Source organism: Orbicella faveolata, unplaced genomic scaffold, assembly GCF_042242905.1.
Source record: "Orbicella faveolata isolate gen_17 unplaced genomic scaffold, um_ofav_v1 contig_14, whole genome shotgun sequence".
Taxonomy (NCBI): Eukaryota; Metazoa; Cnidaria; class Anthozoa; order Scleractinia; family Merulinidae; genus Orbicella; species Orbicella faveolata.
The window spans coordinates 4,439,516-4,463,267 of record NW_028301541.1 but is presented as its reverse complement, the minus strand read 5'-3'; the positions used below and the strand labels follow the sequence as shown (position 1 = coordinate 4,463,267).

General features: G+C 39.2%; 3 protein-coding genes across 5 annotated transcripts; 1 reads left to right on the top strand and 2 right to left on the bottom strand.

Annotated features, from left to right (window-relative positions):
• Positions 1-442: 442 nt before the first annotated feature.
• On the top strand, positions 443-3,218 carry LOC149113686 (D-galactoside-specific lectin-like). The gene is made up of 2 exons (XM_089286258.1): positions 443-1,140; positions 3,073-3,218. The coding sequence occupies exons 1-2, from the start codon at positions 916-918 to the stop codon at positions 3,139-3,141; spliced, it is 294 nt and encodes a 97-aa protein (XP_089142384.1). The 5' UTR covers positions 443-915; the 3' UTR covers positions 3,142-3,218.
• Positions 3,219-6,459: 3,241 nt separating this feature from the next.
• On the bottom strand, positions 6,460-10,644 carry LOC110050245 (L-rhamnose-binding lectin CSL3-like). Of its 2 annotated transcripts, XM_089286252.1 has the most exons (5): positions 10,576-10,644; positions 9,896-9,988; positions 8,908-9,164; positions 7,121-7,414; positions 6,460-6,802 (listed from the first exon to the last, which is right to left on the bottom strand). In XM_089286252.1, exons 2-5 carry the CDS (start codon positions 9,945-9,947, stop codon positions 6,575-6,577), a joined length of 831 nt encoding a protein of 276 aa, XP_089142378.1. In that variant the 5' UTR covers positions 9,948-9,988; positions 10,576-10,644; the 3' UTR covers positions 6,460-6,574. The 2 variants fall into 2 exon arrangements, with proteins under 2 accessions (XP_089142378.1, XP_020611809.2); XM_020756150.2 differs by having other exon boundaries at positions 6,605-6,737; positions 9,896-10,640.
• A 1,261-nt stretch (positions 10,645-11,905) lies between these two features.
• On the bottom strand, positions 11,906-23,463 carry LOC110050351 (L-rhamnose-binding lectin CSL3-like). 2 transcript variants are annotated; one of them, XM_089286253.1, is made up of 5 exons: positions 23,205-23,463; positions 22,303-22,381; positions 15,679-15,938; positions 14,608-14,901; positions 11,906-13,689 (listed from the first exon to the last, which is right to left on the bottom strand). In XM_089286253.1, exons 2-5 carry the CDS (start codon positions 22,355-22,357, stop codon positions 13,624-13,626), a joined length of 675 nt encoding a protein of 224 aa, XP_089142379.1. In that variant the 5' UTR covers positions 22,358-22,381; positions 23,205-23,463; the 3' UTR covers positions 11,906-13,623. The 2 variants fall into 2 exon arrangements, with proteins under 2 accessions (XP_089142379.1, XP_089142380.1); XM_089286254.1 differs by lacking the exon at positions 11,906-13,689 and adding an exon at positions 13,716-13,858 and having other exon boundaries at positions 23,205-23,399.
• Positions 23,464-23,752: the final 289 nt, after the last annotated feature.

Sequence of the window (23,752 nt, the reverse complement as noted above, 5' to 3'; positions counted from 1 at the left end):
TGAAACAGGAGAGGGAGAGGGGGTGTTGAGTTTCTTTAACTGCTGATTTCTGTTACAATTACAGATACTACAGGTTCAAGTTACAAGGATGATGCTGCGTTTGTTGGCTTTTTGTTTCCTCGCAGTGTTATTTGTCAGTGCAGGTAAACCTTGATAAGATCAAACGTGAAATGGCCAATAAATTAACTAAATACAATGATGTAAGAGACCGCAAACGAAAATGCTGCCGGTGTACGTAAGATTAGTAAAAGATAAACCGTCAAAAATGCCATATTTTTTCCTTCAACCGTCAAATGAGCAAGCCAATATTAGCCTCAAGTGTCTCAAATATCCTTAATTAAGAACTAAACGATCGATCTATTGATGAAAAAAGGTCAAGATATGCTGTTTATAAATGATTGTTTAAAATATCACAAAAATACATATATGTGCAAGTCCTTTAACTTCTAGTCTCGGAAGCAGGCGATTAATATGTCCAGCGGTACTAAAGGGGAAGTAATTACGCTAATAAGTCACATGGTTGAAGCCCAAAAGCCTAATTTTTAATGCACAAACTATAGGACTAATTAGATTATTCAAATATCACAGCCACATTTTCGCTTCAATTTCTTGTTAAAAACGTCATTCCGAAAAATTAACTGTCAACGGTGAAATGGCCTAAAATTTAACCGTCAACCGTCAAAGAGACCACCCCCCCGGCCATTAACACTCCCCGTATCTCTCTCTATATAAGGCTTGTCCTAGTTTCATTCAAAATCAACGTTTCTGCTTACCCGAAGGAACTAGTAACAGAAAAATAGTGCTACAAGATTTAACGCAGTTATAGTTTAGCTATTTATTAGTTTAGTCACAGTTAAGCTATTTATTATTTATTCATTCTTAGACAAACGCCGCCAGGTTTGTCAGGATGAAGCGATGACAATAACCTGCCCTGCTGCAAAGAGGATCAAAATTGTGAGTGCATTGTATGGACGCACAAAGCAAGGAGTGTGTGGACATAACGGGGACACAAACTGTGGCAATGCTAAAAAGTCAATGAAGGTGGCTAAGCAAGAGTGCCAGGGACTGTCCAGCTGCACTCTGCACGCTAAAAAGTCGGCCTTTGGAGACCCGTGTGAAGGGACCGTGAAATATCTTGCGGTGGGTTCAAAGCGAGTATATTCCTTCAAGAGAGCATGAAGGGTAACATGGTTAATCCCCCATATAGGCCTTATTCCTACTAAGGTAATCCATCTCAAGATATTTTTGGATCACTACCCCCAGAAAACTGAAATCTCAGGACGGTCTAGGAATAGCCAATCCTGTGAAACAAATTAATTTCATCACTTGAACAACCCAAGCGGCTTTACACGCATTTTTGCCCTTCACGAAAACATCTATACAATGCACCTGGTAACGTTAGTCGCGAAAGAATTGGATACCACATCTAACAATAACTTGAGAGATATTAACCTGAAACTAAGGCCTATATAAGGGATTTACTCTCTTGCCCTGGCTTCAGCTCTTTCATTTGAGTTCCTGCCTAAACAGGTTATCAAATATAAGAGATTTTAAAGAATATTAGTAAATAGGCAGATACAAGTTAATCTAAGCATTTGATTGTCAAAACTCAGAATCGTAACTGCATTTACATGCATGACTTGCTTGCTTGCTAACAGGCTTATCTTATGAGTGAGAGAGGCCCCAAACAAAAGCTCACTCAGTCGCAAAACAAAAAAGGCTTAAACAGATTTTCTTAACCACGCTGGATGTAGATATATTACCAATCTACAGGAAAAGCATGAGAGCGTACATAACGCAGCACTTTTTGATGATGGCTTGTTGTTGAGGGTTTGCGAAGGAACCGAACAAACAATTCACTGCGAAGCTCGGTGTCCCATTTGTCACATGAAGAGCTAAACAAATGTGGTGGGAATTCTAAATTCTTTTCTACCGCCATTGACATCACATCAGCTTTTGTCCGCAGTCTATTTAGGTATTTTATAACTTTGATGATTTTCCCTCCGTCTTGATTTTTTTCTTTGAAACCAGTCTAACTGAACATACATAAACAATTAGTTAAAAAGTGGTTTATGAAACATCATTGCCTGCGAAACCTATGAAGGCCATTCGATTTCCAGTACCAAGAGATGAAATTTCCAGAAACGAAGGAACCAAGAACTTTTCAAAGGCAAACTGTCGCAGTAAAATGATGCACCTAACTTGAGCCCAAGATTGAAACAGTTAATTTCCAAAATCATCATCCTTCTACTCCTGCTGCTCCTCCTCTTCCCAGGATACTCGCGCCTTTCGCCGCTGTCGCTCGGCTGCGAAAACCTTTACCAGGGACTACGACATCGAGGACGTGCGACATGCGAATTCACTGGCAGAGCCTATGTTTGATAGAAAGGCATTTCTCGGTATTTTTGAGGGAAACGCTAGTGACATTGTCGACCTCACTGAGACCTGTAACCAGTGCTTACTCCCCAAGACTATCGACACTACTACATTCTGTATCCTCACTTTTACATCTGCTTCATGTGAATTAAACCAGGTGACAGTAAAGATCCGTTCTTCCTTGTATGTCCCAGAATACATTTGGAAAAGTTCACCATTCATAATGGACTATCCTGTAGAAATAATGTTTTACTACATTTTACGTACCGCCCTTGTTCCTGTGTTTTGTCTCCTTTTTTATTTTTTTTTATTACATCATTAGCGTTTTTCCATTTTGTTGAGGCTGTATTTAATCATGTTGCCCTCATCCTAGCAGAGTCGCTTCAAACAGGGAATAATCATGTCAGTTAGACAGTAATTTTTGCACATCGCGAATCCTGCGAGAGGCAAGATCTAACTTTTTCCGTCTGCTGTTTGTACATGAACTTGGATGAGTACTTTTGTTTTAAACAAGTGAAATATCTTTTATTTTCCAGATGAATTATTTAATAATCCGAGGAAAAGTAAACACAATGAAAGGCAATCTGACGTTTACCATGGCATGCCTCGAGGGCTCAGCCTACCGTACAGCGTCCTTAGCCAAAAGTCCTTCCTTTTAGAATAACTAATCATGTTTCATATTTCATTTTCCAACAGGTCAGATACAGGTGTGTTCATCCATTGTCCCGTGCATGGCGGGACCAGACTGAGCTGAAAAATAACTAACTTGAACAAGAAATGATCGAATGTAGCTTGTAGTTTCCATTATGAGATCATTAAACTTTGTGTTGTACGCTCATCTATCTCTGTGAACTTATTGCTGGTTTTCAGTGTCACGACATTCAAAATAGACAAAAATAAAAATCAAAACCGTTCAATAGATAAAGTACAGAATCTGGAAAATGAAAGAAGGTAAATATGCAAAGACTCGCGCCAAGTTTCTGGTCACAGCAATTTTTCTTATGCAAGATATGCGGAGAAATTTTTTACCCAAAATTAGAGATTTGTATGGAGACGCCATGCTGTTGCCCATCCGTATGGGCACCAATATGGCGGCCGGAAACAGAAACATTTGTCACTGAGTTTTGCTACAAAAGCGTGAATTTATCCCTCGAGGAACTCTAAAACATTAAAACAATACTTTTTCTAAGATATGAACTGTTCAGATAGCCAAATTCCCCGAAATAAATGCCGCGTCACGCAAAAGCTCAGAAATTCAAGTGTAGTATATCACAAAACCGAGAACCCATTCGGAGCGAAAATTTTTATGAATATTAGTTTTCAGCTGCTCTTATACATCATTAAAGTAAAATCTCAGGAAGATCACTAGTTTTGTAGTTTGAATTTTAGTGACGTCATGTAAAAACCAGCTATTATTTTCATTTGTCCCGGTTCTGAGTGCACGTTTTCACTGTCCTTACGCAGTTCCTTCATAGAATTTGTTCAGGAATACATCACCACTAATTGTGATGCCCAATTCAAATTGACGATTGTCTTAATTCTCCTCACTGTCTACTGGACAAACGTACGCATTTTGGAAAAAGAAAATACACGTCGATCACGTGCACTAAATATTATTATTCAAGTTAGTAGTAACTTGTTTGTTACTGAACTTAGAAATGCATACCGTAAAACCTCGGTTATAACTCCCCTCGGCTGTAGGCCCATCTATATGTATGTAAAAAGATTTCGGTTATTAGCCCCGTACCTCATCGGCCGGCAATTGCTCTCATGAGGAAGCTTCATACAAAGAACTCTGTCTGTGCTTCGTATACTTGTTTTCTTACTTGTTCCTTGTGTTTCTTGTTCCTAAGAACACAAATCATCCTTTTATGCTGTTAGATGTTAGTTTCACCAGCTTATTTCGAAACGTTTTTTAACCGCTTATAAGCCTCCTCCCGGGTATTACCCACTCCCGGTCTATAAGCCTACTCGAGACCCCTTACGAAGTTGTATGAGCCCAGGGCTTTTAACGGAATTTTACGGAAAACCAGTCGTGAATTGAAGTGTAACTAAACCAAGCTGGCTGGAAATACGACAAAAGAGCAAATTACTTTTATACTAGTTCTTTTATTTCAAACTAGAGGAAACAGTCTTGTTTTAAGAACAGGAAGTTTTTTAACGTTATTCCTTTGAGAGTCTAGGTCTAAAACGGCGTAATTTTTTAAATGAAATTGCAGAATGGTTGCTTTTTCCTCAGCTCGCCGCAAGTTCTCTGAAGTTCTTTCTCCACTTCTCCTGTCTTGTCGGGTTTCAGGCTTTCTGACAGCGGCGGGACGTTTCTGAGCTTTATAACTGATATCATATCACGTGATTCACAAAGTGATTTTGTTACGCAAATAAAATAGATTGGTGGCTCAGTGTGACATGAGCTAATATATTTATACTCCGGTTCTCCATCATGAACAGCAATGTCAAACTCCTTTTAAATTTCAAGCCAAATTTTCCCGACTGCTTCCGGAAACGCAGTGAAAATTTATTAAGGCGAAAACAGTTTAAAAGAAAAAAATATGATGATCCATGGCGGGTACTGGCAACATCTTTCGAATGTCCTGAAGGATTTGGGCTGGTTGGCGCGCGTTCAGTGTTTTTATTTTTCGCTTGGAGCGGTGGGCAGTCCGGAATAGGGTTTTCCGCAAGTTGCTCGAGATTTCCCAACAAGTTTCCAGAAATTTCTCAAAAAGCAGCTCAAAAGTTGTCCCCGCCTCCAAAAAAAAGAATTGCTGCTCTAGTCGTTAATTTGGTCTGATAGAAAAGCATAAGATTTCTAAACTTTTCTTTGCAGTTTTGCAGCGTAACTAACGTGGCTAAATAACCTTGTCCTCAATTAGAACCAAAAAATGTATGAGTTAACACTACGCATCAATATTAATATAAATCTTGTTAAACTTCTTCACCTGAGACACTCGAGTCAGTCGGATGTGAATCTTCGTCCGCCATTTCTATATATATATATATTTAAAAAAAAAAAACGCTTACCTAGCAGCCCGCTGCATGCATCTTGCACCCATGATCTGGTCTAGTGGGGAGGGGAATCTGGCTTCTTTTTCACAGAAAATAAATAAGTTGCCTACTAAAACACATTGTGAAATAAGGAAACAAGGGCAATTTAAGCACTAAAAGCTGCTTCGATTTCTCAGAATTGATAGGAAACTAGAAATTGCTAAGAATGCAAAAAGTTGCTGGCAACGAAAAAAAGCTGCTTGAAATCAGGAGCCATATATAAAAAAGCGGTCTCGGTACCACTTAGGGTACTTAGCCTCAAAAGATCCACAGCGGGAACTTTTGCGATACCTTTTAAAGTATTGAGCAGAAAAAATATGATAGGGGATGATGTGTGTTTTAGAGTTGGTACCTCTTAGGAGTTAAAAACATTTCAAGCCACGCCCACAAAACAGGATCTTGGTACTTCTCACGGGTTCTTTTCAAAATTTCTGGCGAGCACCGGTCCCCCGTCCTTTTTATATGGGGGTCCCCCCGGACACTACAACAACATCGTACACACTGAACTCGTAATAACACTTCTCTAGAGCCCTTTAACCTATCTGCTTGTTATTGTCATTCACTCCAAGTTATGGAAATCAATTGATAGACAAATCAGTCCCACTTCTTTCGGTGATTGAGAGTTGTGTATTGCATGTGAGATAACAAGGGTACAATCGTGATATCAGTTTGTACACGCTCGGCCATTAAGGTTTCAAGGAAAAAACGAAGACTGATATGACTCGGACCTTCCAGTCACACATTTTCTCTCATTTCAGGATAAAAGATCAACTTCTAATATAATTTTGAAGACTGTTAATTGGAATTGTTGAAATCGGTAACTTGCCGAGCTTGTCTTGATGTAGGACAGAATTCGACGAAAAAGCTCCTATGGGGACTCTCATGTGAAAAGGACCGGGTGTTCGTCGTCCCCTTTAGGGAGTAAAAAGCATTTGAATACCTCTTAGGGTGCTCAGCCTCAAAAGGCTCACAGCGGGATTTTTTAAGGTACCTTTTAGGGCATAATGAGCTGAAAAAAAATTATGACGTATATGACAGGAGAAAATGTGTTGTAACTCTTAGGGGTTCTTTTTAAAATTTCCGACGAGCACCTCCCTCCTTTTTACATGAGAGTCCCCCTCCCTGGAAACAAACATGTCACACTTAGGGTAGAGAATTAAAATAATTGAGTAACAGGGGCAATAGCCAGCGTCAACGAGTAGTTTATTGATTGTATTCCTCGAAAACTACAAGCTACATTTGTTCTTTTATTTTTAACTATACTTCCTGTCAGTTGACGCGCGTTAGACCATGTCGTGTCAGTAACAACTGTATCTGACCTGTAGCCAAAAGGAATAAAGTGGGGGATTGGTCTTACTTGAATTTCCTCGGTGCTTTTAAATCTCTGCAAAGAAACCAAATCCTGTTAAAAAGCACGAGGCATCTTGGTGATATATTATTCCAACCAACATGACGTACTATGGTATCTCGGAGTTTCTGCTTCCAAGTTCTTCATCTTATAAAGTTTGAAATGAAGAGGAGGATGTTTGGGTGGGGGCTTTCGACAGCGGAGAAGGGGAATGGAACATGAAAAAGGACAAATTCTCACAAATAAGTTAAAAAAAAGAATGCCAACGAAAAAAAACTATAACATATGAAGGGATATACTGAGAAGAAGAAATATACAATCTAAAAGAAATAATTTGAACTGAATAATTCCTACCTCCAGATATTTCTTTGTACCACGACAGGGGTCACCATAAATGCTGTTTTTCGCCTGCAAGACACATTGTGGTTTTCCTTGGCATGCCGTTCTCACTTTAGCCTGCGACCGAGCAGCTCCGCAGTATGTTGTCTTGATTGGTCCTGGACAGATTTGTCCTCCGGTCAAACGACCATAGTTGGCCTCAATGATGTTGATCTTCTTCCCCCGGTAACAACGGACTGTGCGTGAAAGACCCTCGCAAATCCGAAGCAGGACTTCTGGTCTGGTTGTGTACACACATTGGTATGTTACCTGTTAGTTGGCAATGATACAATACCCGTGAATATAAAGAATTTGTCAGATTTAGCCTTTGCAGATCACGCGACAATATCTCAGTTTTATTATCTATCTAGTCGGCATGTTTTAATTTCATGTTTGTTTACTTGTAGTTTTCTTTGGTTTTAACCAGTTTTAATTCCCCATGTTAATGATTACACTGTTAAGCGGAAACTTTAGCTTCTGGTTTTAGGGTAAACCTTATAAGGTAAAAGGAAGCCTATTAATTTTCGCGCTAAAAAGCAAGGCAACACGCGTCAGAGTTTGCACTCGCGTATGTCTCACATCGAAAACAGTTCACTAAAACCGGACATGAACTTAAAAAGTTTAAATGCTTTGCTGTCAAACGAGAAGTCTTGAAGCAGCCTTCGGAACAGGAGTATTGAAGGTAAGTTGACCTTATTTATCTTACCTGCACACAATATCAAGATAGCGAGAAATACCTGAGAAATGTTTGTCGTTTCGACTCGTCACGCTTATTCCATGCGAAAGTCAAGACGAAGCTTCCCAATAAGCTAATAATCTATAAGAGACGTTTACAGACGCCTACAAACGGCAAACAGTGAGAACTGAACATTAGCCGTTTTTATTAGACGTTCTGTGTACGCTAAAATGATAATATTTGTAGCGTCTTTGCCCTTCGCCGTTTGTCATAGACTTCGTTCTTTTGAAAACCCTCTTATCAAGAAACTTCGGTGTTATTCGGTGGAATAAGAGACTCGTTTGACTTTACTGTACTAGGCAAATGATGGCACAAGCCTCTAAAAAGCTCAAAAATAATGTTTTGTAAAAAATTAGAGACCTTAAGCAAACCACGAGGGCAACGGCAGCGACAACGCCACCAAACAGTTTCTAACTTCACGTGCGTTATACTACGATTATCAGTTGAGTAAGGCGGGACGAAAGTATGGTCACCAAGTTTTAACGTAAAAATCGTGTTGTTGTCACGGGCAACTTACCTCGTTTCCGTTGGTAACAATATCAGCAGCCGTTGGTCGCCTGTCGCGTCGCCTACAATTTCGCGCGCTTTGCTGCCAATTGACGTCAAAGGCGGACAAGTTGCCAACGGATACGGAGCTCGTTGCTCGTGACAACAACACGATTTTTACGTTAAAACTTGGTGACCATACTTTCGTCCCGCCTTACTCAACTGATAATCGTAGTAAGTCTTTGTAAATTTCTTAGCCGCTCTCTGCACAACAACAACAACAACAACAACAACGTAAAATGACTTAGTTCCAAGTATTTTGGAGAGTACGCGAGCCACGGAAGCTAATTTTTCGTATTTTCATATGAGATTGAACGCTGGCGTTACATATTTAGTTTGAGCAAGTTCTGAGACCTATTGAACAGATCTAGACAATTGCTAAATGCGAAGATAAAATATAAATTCATTTTTTACTAGGCGTTGTCCTCGGGGTCGCCGTCGTCATTGCTTTAGCTCCCTAACAATTCAATTCTGAGCGTACCTGCAGATATTTAGCGGTGCCTTTACACGGGTCTCCAAATGCTGAGTTTTTAGCGTACAGAACACATCTGTGCTGTTGTTGGCACTCAAACCTAGCCACCCTCATTGAAGTTCCAGCATGGCAGTTTTTGTTTCCGTTACGTCCACACAACCCCTGCTGAGTCCGTCCGTACGATGCACTCAGAATATCGATAACCCTTGCGCCGCAATTAATTGTCAACGACTTGCCTTCACAAATTCGGCGAAAGTATAATGCCCCTGAAAGTACAGAGAATATTACAGAATAAAAATTAATCGTGATCTTTGTTAATTTGTTATGACTATTTTGTTTTCGTTGAGAGTCTGAGTCAAAAATGTGCGTAAACTAAAGGGATCAAGCATGTACAGGAAGGAAGAATTAAAGACTAGCATCATTTCTTTCAGTTTTTAATAATGGGCCATTTCCGAGTTGCCTTTTGCCTCTGTGTCAAAACGAGTTTTCGTGCAAAACCATTGTTATGAAAGTTCGATTCATCTGCACTCTTATTTTCATACAAATCAAACTCTTCTGTACATGAAAAGACTCGAATTGAAGCAGGCAAAAGGCAACTCGCGGAAATAATCTATTAATTGTATGCTGAAAACTTGAAGCCTTCTAACTGGCTAGCTGCCACACCTTACTCTTAACTGTAGTTCTACCGAGGAATTAGGTAGTAGATCAGAGCATTACCACATTGTATGATAGAAACCTATTTTCTTATCTCGGGTCTGTTTGATCGGCTGTAGTCCATATGTCGGTATGGCAATGAGAAATTACATTTTGATCACCTGTGGGCTTAAACCGAATATGCTCATTTTCACAGCTACTGCTTACTTAAATCATAAAAAGGCGCTGGGACATAGATAAGAGTTAAAAGTGTAGAACACGACGGCCATTGTATGAATGGAAGCGGGGCGTGCACAGGAGCATCAATAATAAATTATTGGGCTAATAAATCAATCAAACTTACCTGTGCCTCCAAAAAGCATTGCAAGAAAACAAAACGTCAGCAAACGAGGCATCGTTGGTCGTAAAATTAACCTGTGATGCAGTCTAACCGAATCTGTAGAGATAATGATTAAAAAAGTCAGATGTTACACAAAGAGTTTCAGCTGATCCGCCACGCATGAAAATTAAATTATTCCCTTGGACTCTAAAAATCACTGTGTCCTCCTGTTTCCTTGCATTTTAATCTCTTCACCCTTCGGTCAGTCCCCAACTGAATGTAAAAACCTTTGTTTCACGGTTAAACTCGAATGTAACCTCTTTTTCCAAAGATTCCCGAAGAAGGAAACTATTGTTGGCCTTGTTGACAATAAACTTCCTTGTTACCCTGTTCGTTAAAAATCCCTTTTGTGGCCTGTTCTCAAAAATAAATAGAATTGCGCTGTTCACGACTGCTAAACCTCTTTCATCAGATTTATCTAAAAAAAAAAATTAACTTTAAAAGTACTTCTGTATGCATTTGTAACAAAAGTGATTTTGTAGAAGAACTCTTCAAACTTGAACCTCACCACGCCAAAACAAGTTTTAGCTAAAAACAGACTGGTTCTTTCTTTTCTAGGCGCAAAAGCAAAATAAAATAAAGGAAAACAAAATCACTCAATAACCACCATGACCCAAAAACAAGGGTAAAAATTGGCACTTTACCTTAAATGATAAAGATTTCTCTTTTTCCTTTACTCGAATGAGTTCTTTGCTTGTACACAGTAACACTGAGTAGTGATAGTGGTGGTTCATATATATATATATATATATATATATATATATATATATATATTGTCTAAGACCGGACAGACTGAAGTATGTTTTTCAAATATGGTCAATATATTGGTAAGGGATATTCGTCTGTAGAGTTGCTATATTTATGTCCAAATTGCAATATACATGTCCAGTATTCAAGACATATCTTAAGTTATCGACAAGTATATTAAGAGCATGACACCTATTCAATGTTGACTTTGTATAGGTCACTGATTAAGGCACATGACCGACCTATCAGAGGCTTAGACCGAAATAAATGGGTCAAGATTTGGCATCAGCTACGAAGATAAACATTCTTAAACACAAAGAAATCGAAAGAGACCTGAAAGAGCCTGTATCTGTGACGTGAGTTCTTCGCAACTGAAAGCTTTCTTTTAAGAGACCTCTTACTGTGAGAGCGACTGTCATTGCTGAAAGGCAATCCCCGTTCCTCATTCCAGAATTCAATCACGTTAAAATATTGCACTTTTTCACGCGTCGAGAATGATAACCAAAATTTTTTCACGTTTACACAAAATTTTCTGCGATCATTTTTCAAGAATGAATAGAAAACAGAATCAAGGATTAATTCTCAGTTCACATCCTCAGATCAGATTACACTGTTACCGTTATTAAATGATTTAGGTCACTGAGATCTGACGGCTAACTAACCAATTCAGATATGCAAAAGGAGTTAGTAAAATCGCAGAAGTTTCAGTTATGTCAAGATCGCAGCGTCCAACCACGGCCGCGAAAGCAAAGACAAACATTTAGTAAAACATTAAAATTCGCAGAAATGGTTCTGTCATTCACGTAAACAAGATGATTCGACGCAAAAAGTGGGAAATTTTAATGCCCAGTGTTTCGGCTATTTGAGTATGGAGGCTGGGCGGGGGCGGGCGCGATTAATAAGAAAGGAATGCCTAAGCGTGAACCAACAATACTGAGACTCCGAGGTATCCCAGCTAAAAAATGCCTGAGAAATGGCAGGAAATGCATTTAATTTAACAAGCGTAGTGTTAATTAAAAAATTACCAACTCCCAGCCTTGTACTGTGCTAGAGTAAATTCAGTTCAAATCCGGCTTTGTGCGATGAAATTTACTCCACTGCAGTACCCCATGCCATTAGCCTTTTTGCATTAAAATAAACCCGCAAGGATGCAACAATTCAACGATTCAGCTTAACGCTAAGTAACTGTTGTAGTACGATCATTTTTCTTACTATTTTCAGAATAGCTTTTATTGGGGCTAAATATCAATTGGGACATCGTCCTGTTTTCTGCTTACTGACGCCTATGACTTATTTATTACTGACATTATTTTTTTATTTTATCACTTTGTTTTCCTATGTAAGAGTATGTAACGAATTCAATAAATGTAAATTTAGTCTAAAAGGAAAATTTAAAAAAATGCGACAAATCTCTGGCGGTTAAGACGCTATCAAATGTTGAGTTAACAGTTCCGAGTTTTCGTAGAATCTGATTGTTCCAGTCTAACAACTCGTCCTCACGTGGCTATCAGTGGTATTGAGTTAACAGTTCCGAGTTTTCGTAGAATCTGATTGTTCCAGTCTAACAACTCATCCTCACGTGGCTACCATACTCTATATGAGACCAAACTGGCCAACATCGATAACCTATTTGTGACTGAAACGGCTAAAAACCATCATACTCTTTCGGGCCGCGCATACCTATATAACCCATATAAGGGAGTGCCCCCCTCCCAGGCCTGAAAGAGCCTCTATCTTTACTGTGACCTCTTCACAGCTAATTGCTTAATTTTAAGAGACCTCCTTCAGCTGTGATAGCAGCCATCCGCGACTCGTGTTTGTGGCCAGAAGATTTCTCCTATATGGGCTTTAAAGGAATGTACCGTGCATTGTAAAGGTCTTAAAAGATATGAGTTTTGAGCTTAAATAAGAGAATTTAATATGTAAGGCTAGTACTACGGAAATAGACTATAGGGCAAATTTAATGGGCAATATTTCGACTAGATGCAGTTCTGATTTGAAATTTGGTAACATATTTTGCCATTTTGTTGGCATGATTTATATACATTTAATCAGGTCGTTACTTTCGGAATTAGCAGCCTTGGGGGCTCGTTACTTTCGGGGAGTCGTTACTATCTAGTGGCCGTTACTTTCGGGCAGCACAAAACCAAAACGTCACATAAAGTTGGCGAGTTTTCTGTTGGTGGGACTGGGCTCTTTTTAGGCAATAAAAGACAGAAATTCGTTAAAACATTTCTTGAAACACGGGACACAATTCTTTGTTCGAGTTTACATCTATGTTGCTGCCACATGGGTGGGCTCTTTATGTCTAGACCGTGTTGTCAGTGGTCGGCAGGAAAGCTAGTCAGATATCGTGAACTGTTTATACTTCATGACGCACTGCTATTTAGTCTGCTGTAAAAACATCTTAGCGCGATGGTCGAATTTTCAATTTAAATTTGAAGAAACGTTTCTTTTAATACCCACCAGTTGAAAATGATATTAATTTGAATCTAAGTTTGCTATAATGCACGTTCCTGTTGCTTGTGAAAATTCTATGGCTTTTGTTTTAACACGGCGCAACATTAACTGATGAAGCACGAATTGACAGTTCACAACGCTTCGTGGCATAAGCGATACCTTTCTTTGTTGTAGAGTGCCTTCAATCAAGTTACAGTGCGTAACTTTCACCTGACCATGGATTGGAAAAATAAATATACTTTTGAACCTGGGTCTCACTATTTTAGGGGAAGGGGTGGGGGTGGGCTCGCTACTTTCGGGGGATCGCTACTTCCGGGATACATTAGTGGGTAAAATGTTTGACGTGACTTTCGGGGGATCGTTACTTTCGGAAGTTTACGGTAATCTAATTGTTAACTTGAAAAAGAATGCCACATCCACGCCGTGTAGGATAACGGCCTCTGTGGAGGGTAGGGCTGAGCTTGTAAGTCGCTTTAGAGCTGTCTTCACTTCACTTTTTGCAATAACACCTTCTGGTGACAATGGGTCGGTCTTTGGAACTGAAGTAAATGCTAATGGAGTAAGAGAAACCATGAACAGCGTCAACAAAGAAGTTTAATGATCTCTTCAAGGAAACACTACAAGCTACATTTGATCATTTCTTTTTTCTAATTCACTTCCAGGTTTTTGACGCACAGAAAACCATTTTGTGTCTGATCAAGGCTCACATTTGTATCTAACCTGTTCAAAAGAACAGTAAGTTGAGCAATTAGTTTTATCAAATATCCGGCTCCATATGAAAGGAATCATGCTAATAATAATACCAGTAGCAGGAGGTCCACTTGTTTCAACTTATATCAGTGATACATGAGTGCAAATACTTCAACCAAGAGGATTCTTGATGGAGGGGTCGTGGAGAGGGTGGTGTAGGGCGGGAGGGGAGGGGGGGGGGGGGTTTCAGGTTATCAGAAAAAAGATCAAATTATCAAAAATAAAGTAATTGGATTTTTCTCTCGATTTCTATGAGGCGATAGTAGATGAGGCTGGATGCTGATAACAGTGATAAAACTTTAGTGAAATATGGGAAATATTTGCCTGTGGCTCGTGTTCCCACAGCATTTTCTCATTCTACCAATCTTCCACTCGTGTTTCTATTAAAACAATTAGATTATTCGCTCTCGATTTCTATCGCGTGATAGTTGACGAGGGTGCAACCTGAGTCATCTATCACGAATAGTATAAATCCACCACTGGTTCAAATCTTAAACAACAGCCCTCTTCACATACGCTTCGAAAATGCAAAGAGGCGGCCGCCAGTTTGTTGACAAGCGCACACTGCTGGCCAGCGCAGCTAATCAGAGAACGGCATTCGTGATAGAACACTAGTAGATTTGCACCAAAACTCGATGGAAACATAGAGAGTTTTTTATATTTCTTAAAGTAAAGGGAAAAACATAAGTTAACAAAATGTTGCGTTGAACAACTCTTACCTCCAGATACTTGGTTGTACCGTGACAGGGATCACCAAAATGGCCGTTTGTTGCATGCAAGATACAATACTGCTTTCCTTGGCAAACGCGTCTCACTTGTCCAAGCGACCCAGCGGCTCCGCAGTTTTGGGTTTTTACCACGCCTGGACAGATATGTCCACCGGTCAAACGACCATAGTTGGCCGAAATGATGTTGATATTCCCCTTATGACAATGGATTGCACCTGAATGGTTCTCACAAATCCGCAGCAGCAAACCTTCGCATGATGTACCCATGACACACTGGTACCTCACCTAAATCAATGACCGCACGTCAGAATCCAAGAAGACCATTTATTGATTTTAATCGTTTGTTTGCTTTAATTTATCTTTGGTTTCAAGCTATGTTTGACGATCTTTTTTACCTCTCAGATTAGCCGAACCGTCCGGTCAGCAGCACTAAGTAAACTACCATAGTTGAATAAGACAGCTACATCACGCGCGTTAATTGTGTGGCAAAAAATTGTTGAATCATTAAAAGAAATCCAAATTGCGGCCTTTTTGACAAATTCGCCACAAAACAAACAAACAAATAAACCAAAACTAAAACAAGGAGAGCATTTAATTAAAGACCAGAGTTAGTATCTAGGTGAGCCTGAATGTTAGGCAGAGTTTGAGTCGACGGTTAGTCCTGCGTGAAGTACACAAAATTTTCGCTAACAGGGAGTCAAAGAATTTAAGAAGGAATCCACCAGAAGTTCGAGCAACAAGTGGACAAGAACTCTGTACCAAATATCGTCTCAACGGAATATCATTTCTAATAAAAACAAAAAACAAATTTTGAAGTCAAAGTAAACCATAGTTTCGGTCAAATGAGACTGATGATGAAATGTTATCTGTGTTTTCACAATTTCTCCGAACTTTGAAATTTAATTTCTCGATTTCCCATGGAAAATGTTTTTGGTGTTATTTCTTGCATTTTAGACAATACAAAAAGGACTGTAATATACTTAAAATTATTTTGGTACAAGGTTTTGTCCACTAAAAACTGAAATTGCTCAATATTGGATTTCGACTAAATTTTGAGTTTACCTCCAAATATTTACCGGTGCCGTGACAAGGATCTCCAAAGACAGAGTTTTTCGCGTGTAGAGTACACCTTCTCTGTCCTTGGCACTCATGCCTAGCTACCATCCAAGAAACACCAGCATGGCAGTTTGTGTTTCCGCTATGCATATGTCCGCACAATCCCAGCTGAGTCCGTCCATATGATGCGCTCAGAATATCGATAACCCTTGCGCCGCAGTTTATTGACATCGCGTGGCCTTCACAAGCTCGACGAAGGTATGCCTCTGAAAATACAGAGAAGAATGGGAATAGGGAACCGTGTACGATCAGTCTCTAGATGCTATTTACCTTTGTACATTTAGAGGGAAAATGTTGGCTATCAAGAATTTTTTTTGATATGGTGTGCTAGAGAGTGAAAGTTTAAAATCTTAATTTGTTTTATTGTAGTTCTGAGAATTTAGTTATGTATCAGAACGTTATCCCCTCGTTTACTTGCATCTATGGGATCTTTCGTTTGAACTAAACTGCTCCAAAACGGACTGTTTGTTTTGGCCACTCCTCACTGTTGAATCACACTGTAAATTCAAAAGATCTGTTTCAGCCCCAAAGTGCCGATTCAGCTCTAAGGCCCCTGGGGCTGATTTGACCCATCGAGGGGCCATTTTGTCAATTTGGTCTATATCGACCCCAATAAAAACCCTTTCTGCCCCACCAAAAACTGATTTGGCCCACGGTGTACAATAATTCAGCCCCTTGGTGCGTATCAGCCCCTATCACTAGAGCCGTTTTGACTCAAACTGGTAGACCTATTTCCGTTCAAGTCTAGTTGGCTCCAATTGAGGCCGTCTAAGCTCCTATTAATGGAGCCGTTTTGACATCGCAAAGCAGAGCCATTTTGCTTCCACCAACTGCCCCAACCAGTAGAGCCATTTTGACTCTGACTGATACAACCATTTCCATTTTATCCAAGATGGGCCCAATTAAGGTTAGGTTCTGCTCTTATTCATAGAGCCTTTTGAATTACTGGAATGTAATGTAAACCAAAAAGTGACCGGGAGAAAAACAAGTCTTCTTTGAACATGTATTTAATTTTGTGGAAAATTTATTTTATAATTTCCACCTCACACTTATGGTGCTTGATTACCATTATAGTTAGCTGCATGATGAGTTAAAGAGCCATTCAGATACATGTAATGCTACAGAAAGGTTTAGATTCCCAAGCAACCAGTTAATCAATCTATCTATCTATCTATCTATCTAGATCTATCAATCTGTCACTCACTCAATCAGTCAATTAATCTGCTTATTTCCGCGAAAACGTGACCAGACGGTCATTTCGCAATTGGCTTTGCAAACCTTTGCAATCATCCAATTAAAATGTCTTCCAGGAAGTCTGCCACAAGGTCATCTTTATTCTTATGTTGCCTTACATGTGACCCTGGGAGGGGTACTCCCAGAAAAAAATTTGGTGGGGGTGTGCGGTGAGCTTCTTGAAACCCTCACCCTATTTCAGATCCAACCCAAAATTTGATGCCCTATAGCTCAGACCCCTAAAGTCCGTTACGATAGGTACAAGTACACCGTTCTCGATGTTGGTAGTCTTAATTGTAATGATAAAGAAGTACTTTCTTCTAAAAACACTCCCAATTCAATACCAGAGTGCACAAACCATACTCTATTTCAAACCAGAATGGCTCAAAAACCATACCCTTTGGTGCCCCACATACCTATATAGCCCATGTAAGGGAGTACCCCCGGGATGTTTTGTGTGAGTATTGGATAACCGAACTATTCAGTAGGTCATCCAAGGTCGCTATGTTTAATGGCGCTTTCAAGGTTCTATTTCAGACCCCCTAAAGCCCGGCACGTGACAAGCCGTTGCGGAACGTACAAGATTTTGATGGTCTAAATACAACGATAAAGAAGTAGCTTCTTCAAAAAACACTCCCATTTCAAGACCGGAGTGCACAAACCATACTCTATTTCAAACCAGAATGGCTCAAAAACTATACCCTTTGGCGCCGATTATACCTATATAGCCCATATAAGGGAGTACCCCCGGGTTACGTGGACACCAAATTGACTGTAACTATTGGGTTATTCAAGGTCGCTATGTTGAATGGTGCTTTTAACTACAAATGGGACATGATAGACAGCCACGATAGGTTGTCCAACAGAAGCAAAGATAGTTGTAGTCGTACACCTCTCATTGGTGCCCATGATTGTGTACTCCAGCCTGCCTTTTGTCCATTTGTGGTAGAAAGGCTGCATCTCCCCTGGCGCCCTTTCAATCGCCGTGTTTATGATCAAGGAAACATACAGTGACCGCTTAAAAATGGAGTACTTTGCCAAATCGTTTTCTAAAGATGAAGTCAAGTCATGGCTGGAGGCAAACGGGTTTTCAACAGCAACCATCGAAAGGATATCAGGTAAGTAGTACGTGAGTCGAAATGCTTTCGCATTTACAACTGAACCGGAGTTCAAGCCCATGTCATTCCCCGTGCTCCTGTTCAATTAGTCAATTTTTTTTTTTAGATTTGATTTATTATGATCTACTTGATGGAGGTGACATAGTTGCAGTATGTGAGGATGACAAAGAATGTTGTTTCTATTTCCCGGAGTTCAAGGAACGATCAAGATTCAAGGGTCTTCTCACAGTTGTCAAGGCAGAAACAGTGGAAAATCAGGCAAGAACATTTACAACTTTGTGATTATCATTTTCCCGCGAAAGAGTCTGGATACAAACCTACGTCACTCCCAGAAATCTTTGAGAGCGCTCTTCCAAAACGCGCGTGTCAAGTCTTCCAACGGAAAATTTAGTCACTGTGCGAATTCTTAGTTTGATTTTCACTAGCCTTGGCGATTTTACTGCGAAGGAAAGTCATTTTGTGGAATGCTGATTCCCTTGTCTTAATAATTGGTGCCACTTGTATCTAAAAGGGGACAATTGATTGCATCGCCGTTTTATAATTTACTACTTGAGCTTAAGCTTACTTGCGGATCGTTTAAACTTATTACCACAACCATCTCGTTTGTAACATTCTTGTACATTTACTTTCAGGTGAGCCTTTCCATTGTAGGTTCGAATTCTACACGCAACGTATCGCCCATATGTACCGAGGGGAGTGTAGCATCTAGATCTGATAGCAGTGCTGATGGTTCCTCTAACTCGGGATTATTGGTAAGCTACCATTACAGTTTACTGTTCGTGGCTTGCACTGTCACGAAACAAAAAAATAACTCGGAAACCATTCAGTGGATAAAGTGAGGAAATTGTGATGTTATAGGGGATATGTAAAGAAGACACTTCTCCAAGTTTTGAGTCTGCGTTTTCCTAGACTTCAGATATTCGTCGAAATATTTTGCACAAATTTACAGAGCCCAGTATGAAGCCGCCGCCATGTTGTAAACATCTGGAACTTACTTTGTCTATCTAGGCGACCGATTATCTGTACTGGACAAACAAACATTGACATAAGCAATTTTCCTAATACTTTAACTTCTGAATAGGCTAGAAGTCACGAGATAAGTATATATTTTTCCGACAAACGCGTTCGTAGCTCTATGTCACGCACCGCCATAGCTCTAAAATTCAAAATGCGCTGGTTTCCAGACGAAGCACGCTACTAAGCTGAAAAGTTGTAAACAGATATAAAGTTAGCCCCTCTTATGCCTGATGAGGATAAAAACTTTGGTGGCTCTTTAGTTTAGATTTTAGAAAATGATGACGTCACGTGCAAGCCAAGGATTGTCATTTGCATTAGATTCTCCTAACATGCTCCAGCTAAAGTTCATCATTGTTATTTGTTTCTCAAAACAAATCTATAGCTGTGCACTATTGAGAATAAATCACCCAAAAGAAGGGGGAGTTCGATAACTCATTGTGTGTCTGTTTTAGGTTGGAGATGGAGCACAGGAAGATGGGGAAGATGAGGAGGAAGTACACGTAACCCTGATTTCCTCTACGCCAAGATCCCAGAACAAAAGAAATCCGAAAGAAACCCCACTAAGTTCAAAAAAGGTCTGGTTTTTTTTATTGTGATATTAATTTATTAGTACTAAGTTTTATGCCAAGCTACCCTATCTTTAAGCAACAGCTGCCAACATGTTCCAATAATATTATCATTATCATTATTAATCATTTTATATATTGTTTGGCTGCTATGCAATACTGTGATCAAGGTATATGCCAATTAGGTGTGAAGCTTTTTGCTGAGGAATCCTTTCTGTTAGGCATTGATTGATCACTTACCAGAAGATGCAATGCTTCAAATGGTCAATTTCTGTTTCTCTTTCCTTGCTCTGCAGTACTGTTTCAAGGTATATGCCCATTAGGTGCGAAGCTTTTTGCTGAGGAATCCTTTCTGTTAGGCACTGATTGATCACTTACCAGTAGATGCAATACTTCAAATGATCAATTTCTGTTTTTTTTTTCCTTGCTCTGTGGTACTGTGATCAAGGTATATGCCAGCTAGGTGCGAAGCTTTTTGCTGAGGAATCCTTTCTGTTAGGCATTGATTGATCACTTACCAGTAGATGCAATGCTTCAAATAGTCAATTTCTGTTGTTTTTTTCCCCTTGCTCTGTGGTACTGTAATCAAGGTATATGCCAGTTGGGTGCGAAGCTTTTTGCTGAGGAATCCTTTCTGTTAGGCATTGATTGGTCATTTACCAGTAGAAGCAATGCTCCAAATTATCAATTTCTATTTTTTTTTTCCTTGCCATGCGTTACTTTGAGATTATATATCATGTGTGTGTGCAAATTTAGCTTTATTCTGAAGTATACTATCAACCTCTTTTCTGGGAAGAAATAAGTTATTACTCTAGAGCTCCAACACGTTGAAATTAAATATACTTCTTCTAGTGCAAGAACTATTCAGTTATCAAAAACTAAAGCAATAACTCAGTTTTGGACCTACACAACAGCCTTTTTGGGCCGCCATTTGATGTCGTGCAATGCAACAGCTTGGAAATTCAAATGTGCTCTATTACAAAACAAAGAACCCTGTTGAGCTAAAACATTGTAAAATGTCAAGTTCCTAAAGGGCCTTATATCTGATAAAACTAAAACCGAGAATTATTGATTATCATCAATTTAGTCATTATCAAGAGTCTTCACTGAAAAAATAAAAAGATAAGTCTTTAGTAAACTTGCCAACAGCTAGGCAAATAGTAGTAAGTATTTCATTTGGACATTGGATAGAGTAATAGCCTGTGGCAAACAAACTAAATAAAATGTCTGTAACTATGCCATGTGAGGGTCTTTAACAGTGATAGATATCAATGACCCAGCAGCCATCAGTATCTCTATATTCAACTTCCAATATTTCGTCATTATGTTATACAAATATGTAAGTATTTTACATGTAGTTTAATTTGGTAAATTATATGTAGTAAGGTGACTCATCTTTCGTTTTTTTTTAAATTTTTATTTCTATTTTTACAGAGAACTGCTGCTCATGAACTAACCATATTTGTGCAACCACAAATTGTTGGGATTGGAGAAGGGGTTTGACCTTGACAAACTTTATATAGTGTGTGAAGGAACAGTGTTGTGTACTATTCCACATCAGAGCATCGTGGACAGCATTGTGGCTTTGCTGTCATCATTTTCTATATTTAACATGGTATATAAAGACAGCAAAGCCATATTGTCTTTCTTAGAGCAGGCTTTAATGGGGATTGGCAGAGTCCACACCTTGCTGAACATCAACACCCTATTTAATGACATTTCTGATTTGTAAATCAATTGACATGATCAATCAATCAGCTTTATCTAAAAACAGCATATCACTTCAGTTTTAAAGAGAACTGTTTCAGTTGTTGATGCTCCCTGCCATGTTTGTGCAACAACAAATTTCTGCCATTGTAAAAGGGTTTGACTTTGACAAACTTTATATCGTGTGTGAAAGAATAGTGTTGTGTAGTATTCCACACCAGAGCATTGTGGACAGCATCGTGGCTTTGCTGTCATCATTTTATATATTTAAGGGGGAGGTATCACAGGATTTGGGGTGATTTCATAACCCAAAAACCATTTAACAGGAACCTGAAAGCAATGGCTAACTTTTGTTGTAATAACCTCCCTAGAGTATTAAAATTGTTGCCGAGTGTCTTTGACCATAGATTGACTAAGTCAGAATGGATTACAACTTGAAAAATCTTAGGCTAATGTTTTTCAAGTTCTCACATTTTTTCTCCAATTATGTGCTATAACAACTCATGCTTTGTCACTCTTTCAGTCGATTTCCTTCTCTTGATTTCCCTTTTTGGAGGCATGAAACGGCTCGAGACGGGCTAATTTAACCATCCAAACGCACCATTTCAACCCCTTCAAAAATCAAAGCTACCCCCCATTTTTCTGAAATAGCTCTTCTGTGTCTTCGTTTCGACTACCTTATACAGGGCTATTTCTGTCCTGTTTACTCGAGCCAAAAGAACTCTATTCCAAATGGGCTAAATCAGACCCAAAAATAGTACTGTATTTTACTCACCGAAACGGCCCCATTTTTGGGTCTAAAACAGATCTTTTTGAGTTACAGTGCAGTGTTGGACGGAAGGATGAGTTAAACATGCTAGAGGAAGAGTGGTTTGTTGCAATGGTACAGGAACGTAAGAATATTTAATAGAAAACTCATCAAAGTTTACCTGTGCTGCCAAGTAGCACTGTATAAAGAAGACAAAAAGCCAACAAACGCAACATCTTCTCCAGTGACTTGAAATTTAACTGCGAAACAACGATGATAATGTCGTAAATTAATAGTCAGACCCTCATTGTTCCCCGATAAAAGTTCCCAAGTCCTCATGCATTTTTCTGTCATTTACATATTTTGTATCCCCGCGAAGAAAATTGTCTTTTATTCCCCCAAAATATAGCTCTTCGTTCCGCTCTGATCCCTGAAAACAGATCCTCCTGTTTCTAATCTCTTCCGGCTAACCTGTATCACAGCCACCCTCTCCGAAAGAAAAAAATCGGAGAGACGATTGTTTTCTTTCGGGGAGGGGGGCTGTGACACAGGCTAATCTCTTCCCTTAAAGATATAAAATACCGTTTATTCTCTTATTCCCTGTAAGTTAAGACTTTTTGTGTCTTGCGTGTGTTCAATGCTCTTTGTTCCACCAATTTACGAGAACAAAGGTCTTCCTGCTGAACATATCTTTCCTTGTTTCGCTGGTCCCTGAAAGTAAGATTCTTATTCACTTTTCCCCGAATATTAAGCTTTCTGTTTCCCCCTGTTCCTCGAGAATAAAGTTCTTAGATTTTTGTTACTTGATAATGAACTCTTGTTCCCACGTCGGCCCATGAAAATAAAACAACTGTCCACAGATTTTTACAGCTCAACTACTGCCCAGTGCACGAGGAAAGTTAAGAAAACTCGTCGTAGAAGTAGGTGCCTTTTCTTTTAAGAGTATATACTTCGATTATTTTGAAGTATTTGATAGTTTTAAAGCCGCATAATCCACGTGATTCCGTTTGTAAGTTTCAGTAAGGTATCGTTGTCAGTTCTAACATTTCTATTTAGTATATATTTCGAACAAAAATTTCTTACCTTTTTCAGATGTGTCGGGCAGTATATTCCTCGCCGAAATAGTCAAATCGAGAATTTTTCCCCGGTGTTTACTGTGACACGCAACTAAATTGTAAAATTTATGCTGAACATGTCTTTTGAACCAGTTGGGGGATATGTTTACCTTTACTTTATGGAAATTGAATCACTGAAGCATTAAATACGATCAATTTTTGTCAATCGGTGTTTTTTGAGACAGCCAAAAAAGTTTTTAAAAAATTTAATACCAGAATGCTTTCAGTGTTCTACAGATCTACCAGTGTTTGTTTAGACGAGTGATATTATGTGACTTTGGGAGCCAGAGAACGAATTCTGTTTCGACCGGGTAACAAACAAGTGGTAGTCATAATAACAGTCACACAATCTTCACAAATTAAATTCGAGCTTTCCATAATAAAAATTCTAAAAGCATTAGACCTCCAGGTCTGAATTGTTTTTGCTGCGGGTTTTCGCATAAAAAGAAAGTACTAGAGGAAATGTGATCGCATTGGTATAAATTGGTGAGTGATTCAACCTTGTGAATATATAGA

Bases quoted from the DNA above. Each gene is read 5' to 3' on its own strand.
- LOC149113686 (XM_089286258.1), top strand. From the start codon at position 916: ATGACAATAACCTGCCCTGCTGCAAAGAGGATCAAAATTGTGAGTGCA. The intron at 1,141-3,072 runs GTGGGTTCAAAG...ATTTTCCAACAG, and splicing joins GGACCGTGAAATATCTTGCG to GTCAGATACAGGTGTGTTCA.
- LOC110050245 (XM_089286252.1), bottom strand. From the start codon at position 9,947: ATGCCTCGTTTGCTGACGTTTTGTTTTCTTGCAATGCTTTTTGGAGGC. The intron at 7,415-8,907 runs GTACGCTCAGAA...GCCAACTAACAG, and splicing joins GCACCGCTAAATATCTGCAG to GTAACATACCAATGTGTGTA. The intron at 6,803-7,120 runs GTAGGAATTATT...GTTTCTTTGCAG, and splicing joins GTACAAAGAAATATCTGGAG to AGATTTAAAAGCACCGAGGA.
- LOC110050351 (XM_089286253.1), bottom strand. From the start codon at position 22,357: ATGTTGCGTTTGTTGGCTTTTTGTCTTCTTTATACAGTGCTACTTGGC. The intron at 15,939-22,302 runs GTAAACTTTGAT...CTGTATTTTCAG, and splicing joins AGTGCTACTTGGCAGCACAG to AGGCATACCTTCGTCGAGCT. The intron at 14,902-15,678 runs GTAAACTCAAAA...TCATTGATTTAG, and splicing joins GCACCGGTAAATATTTGGAG to GTGAGGTACCAGTGTGTCAT.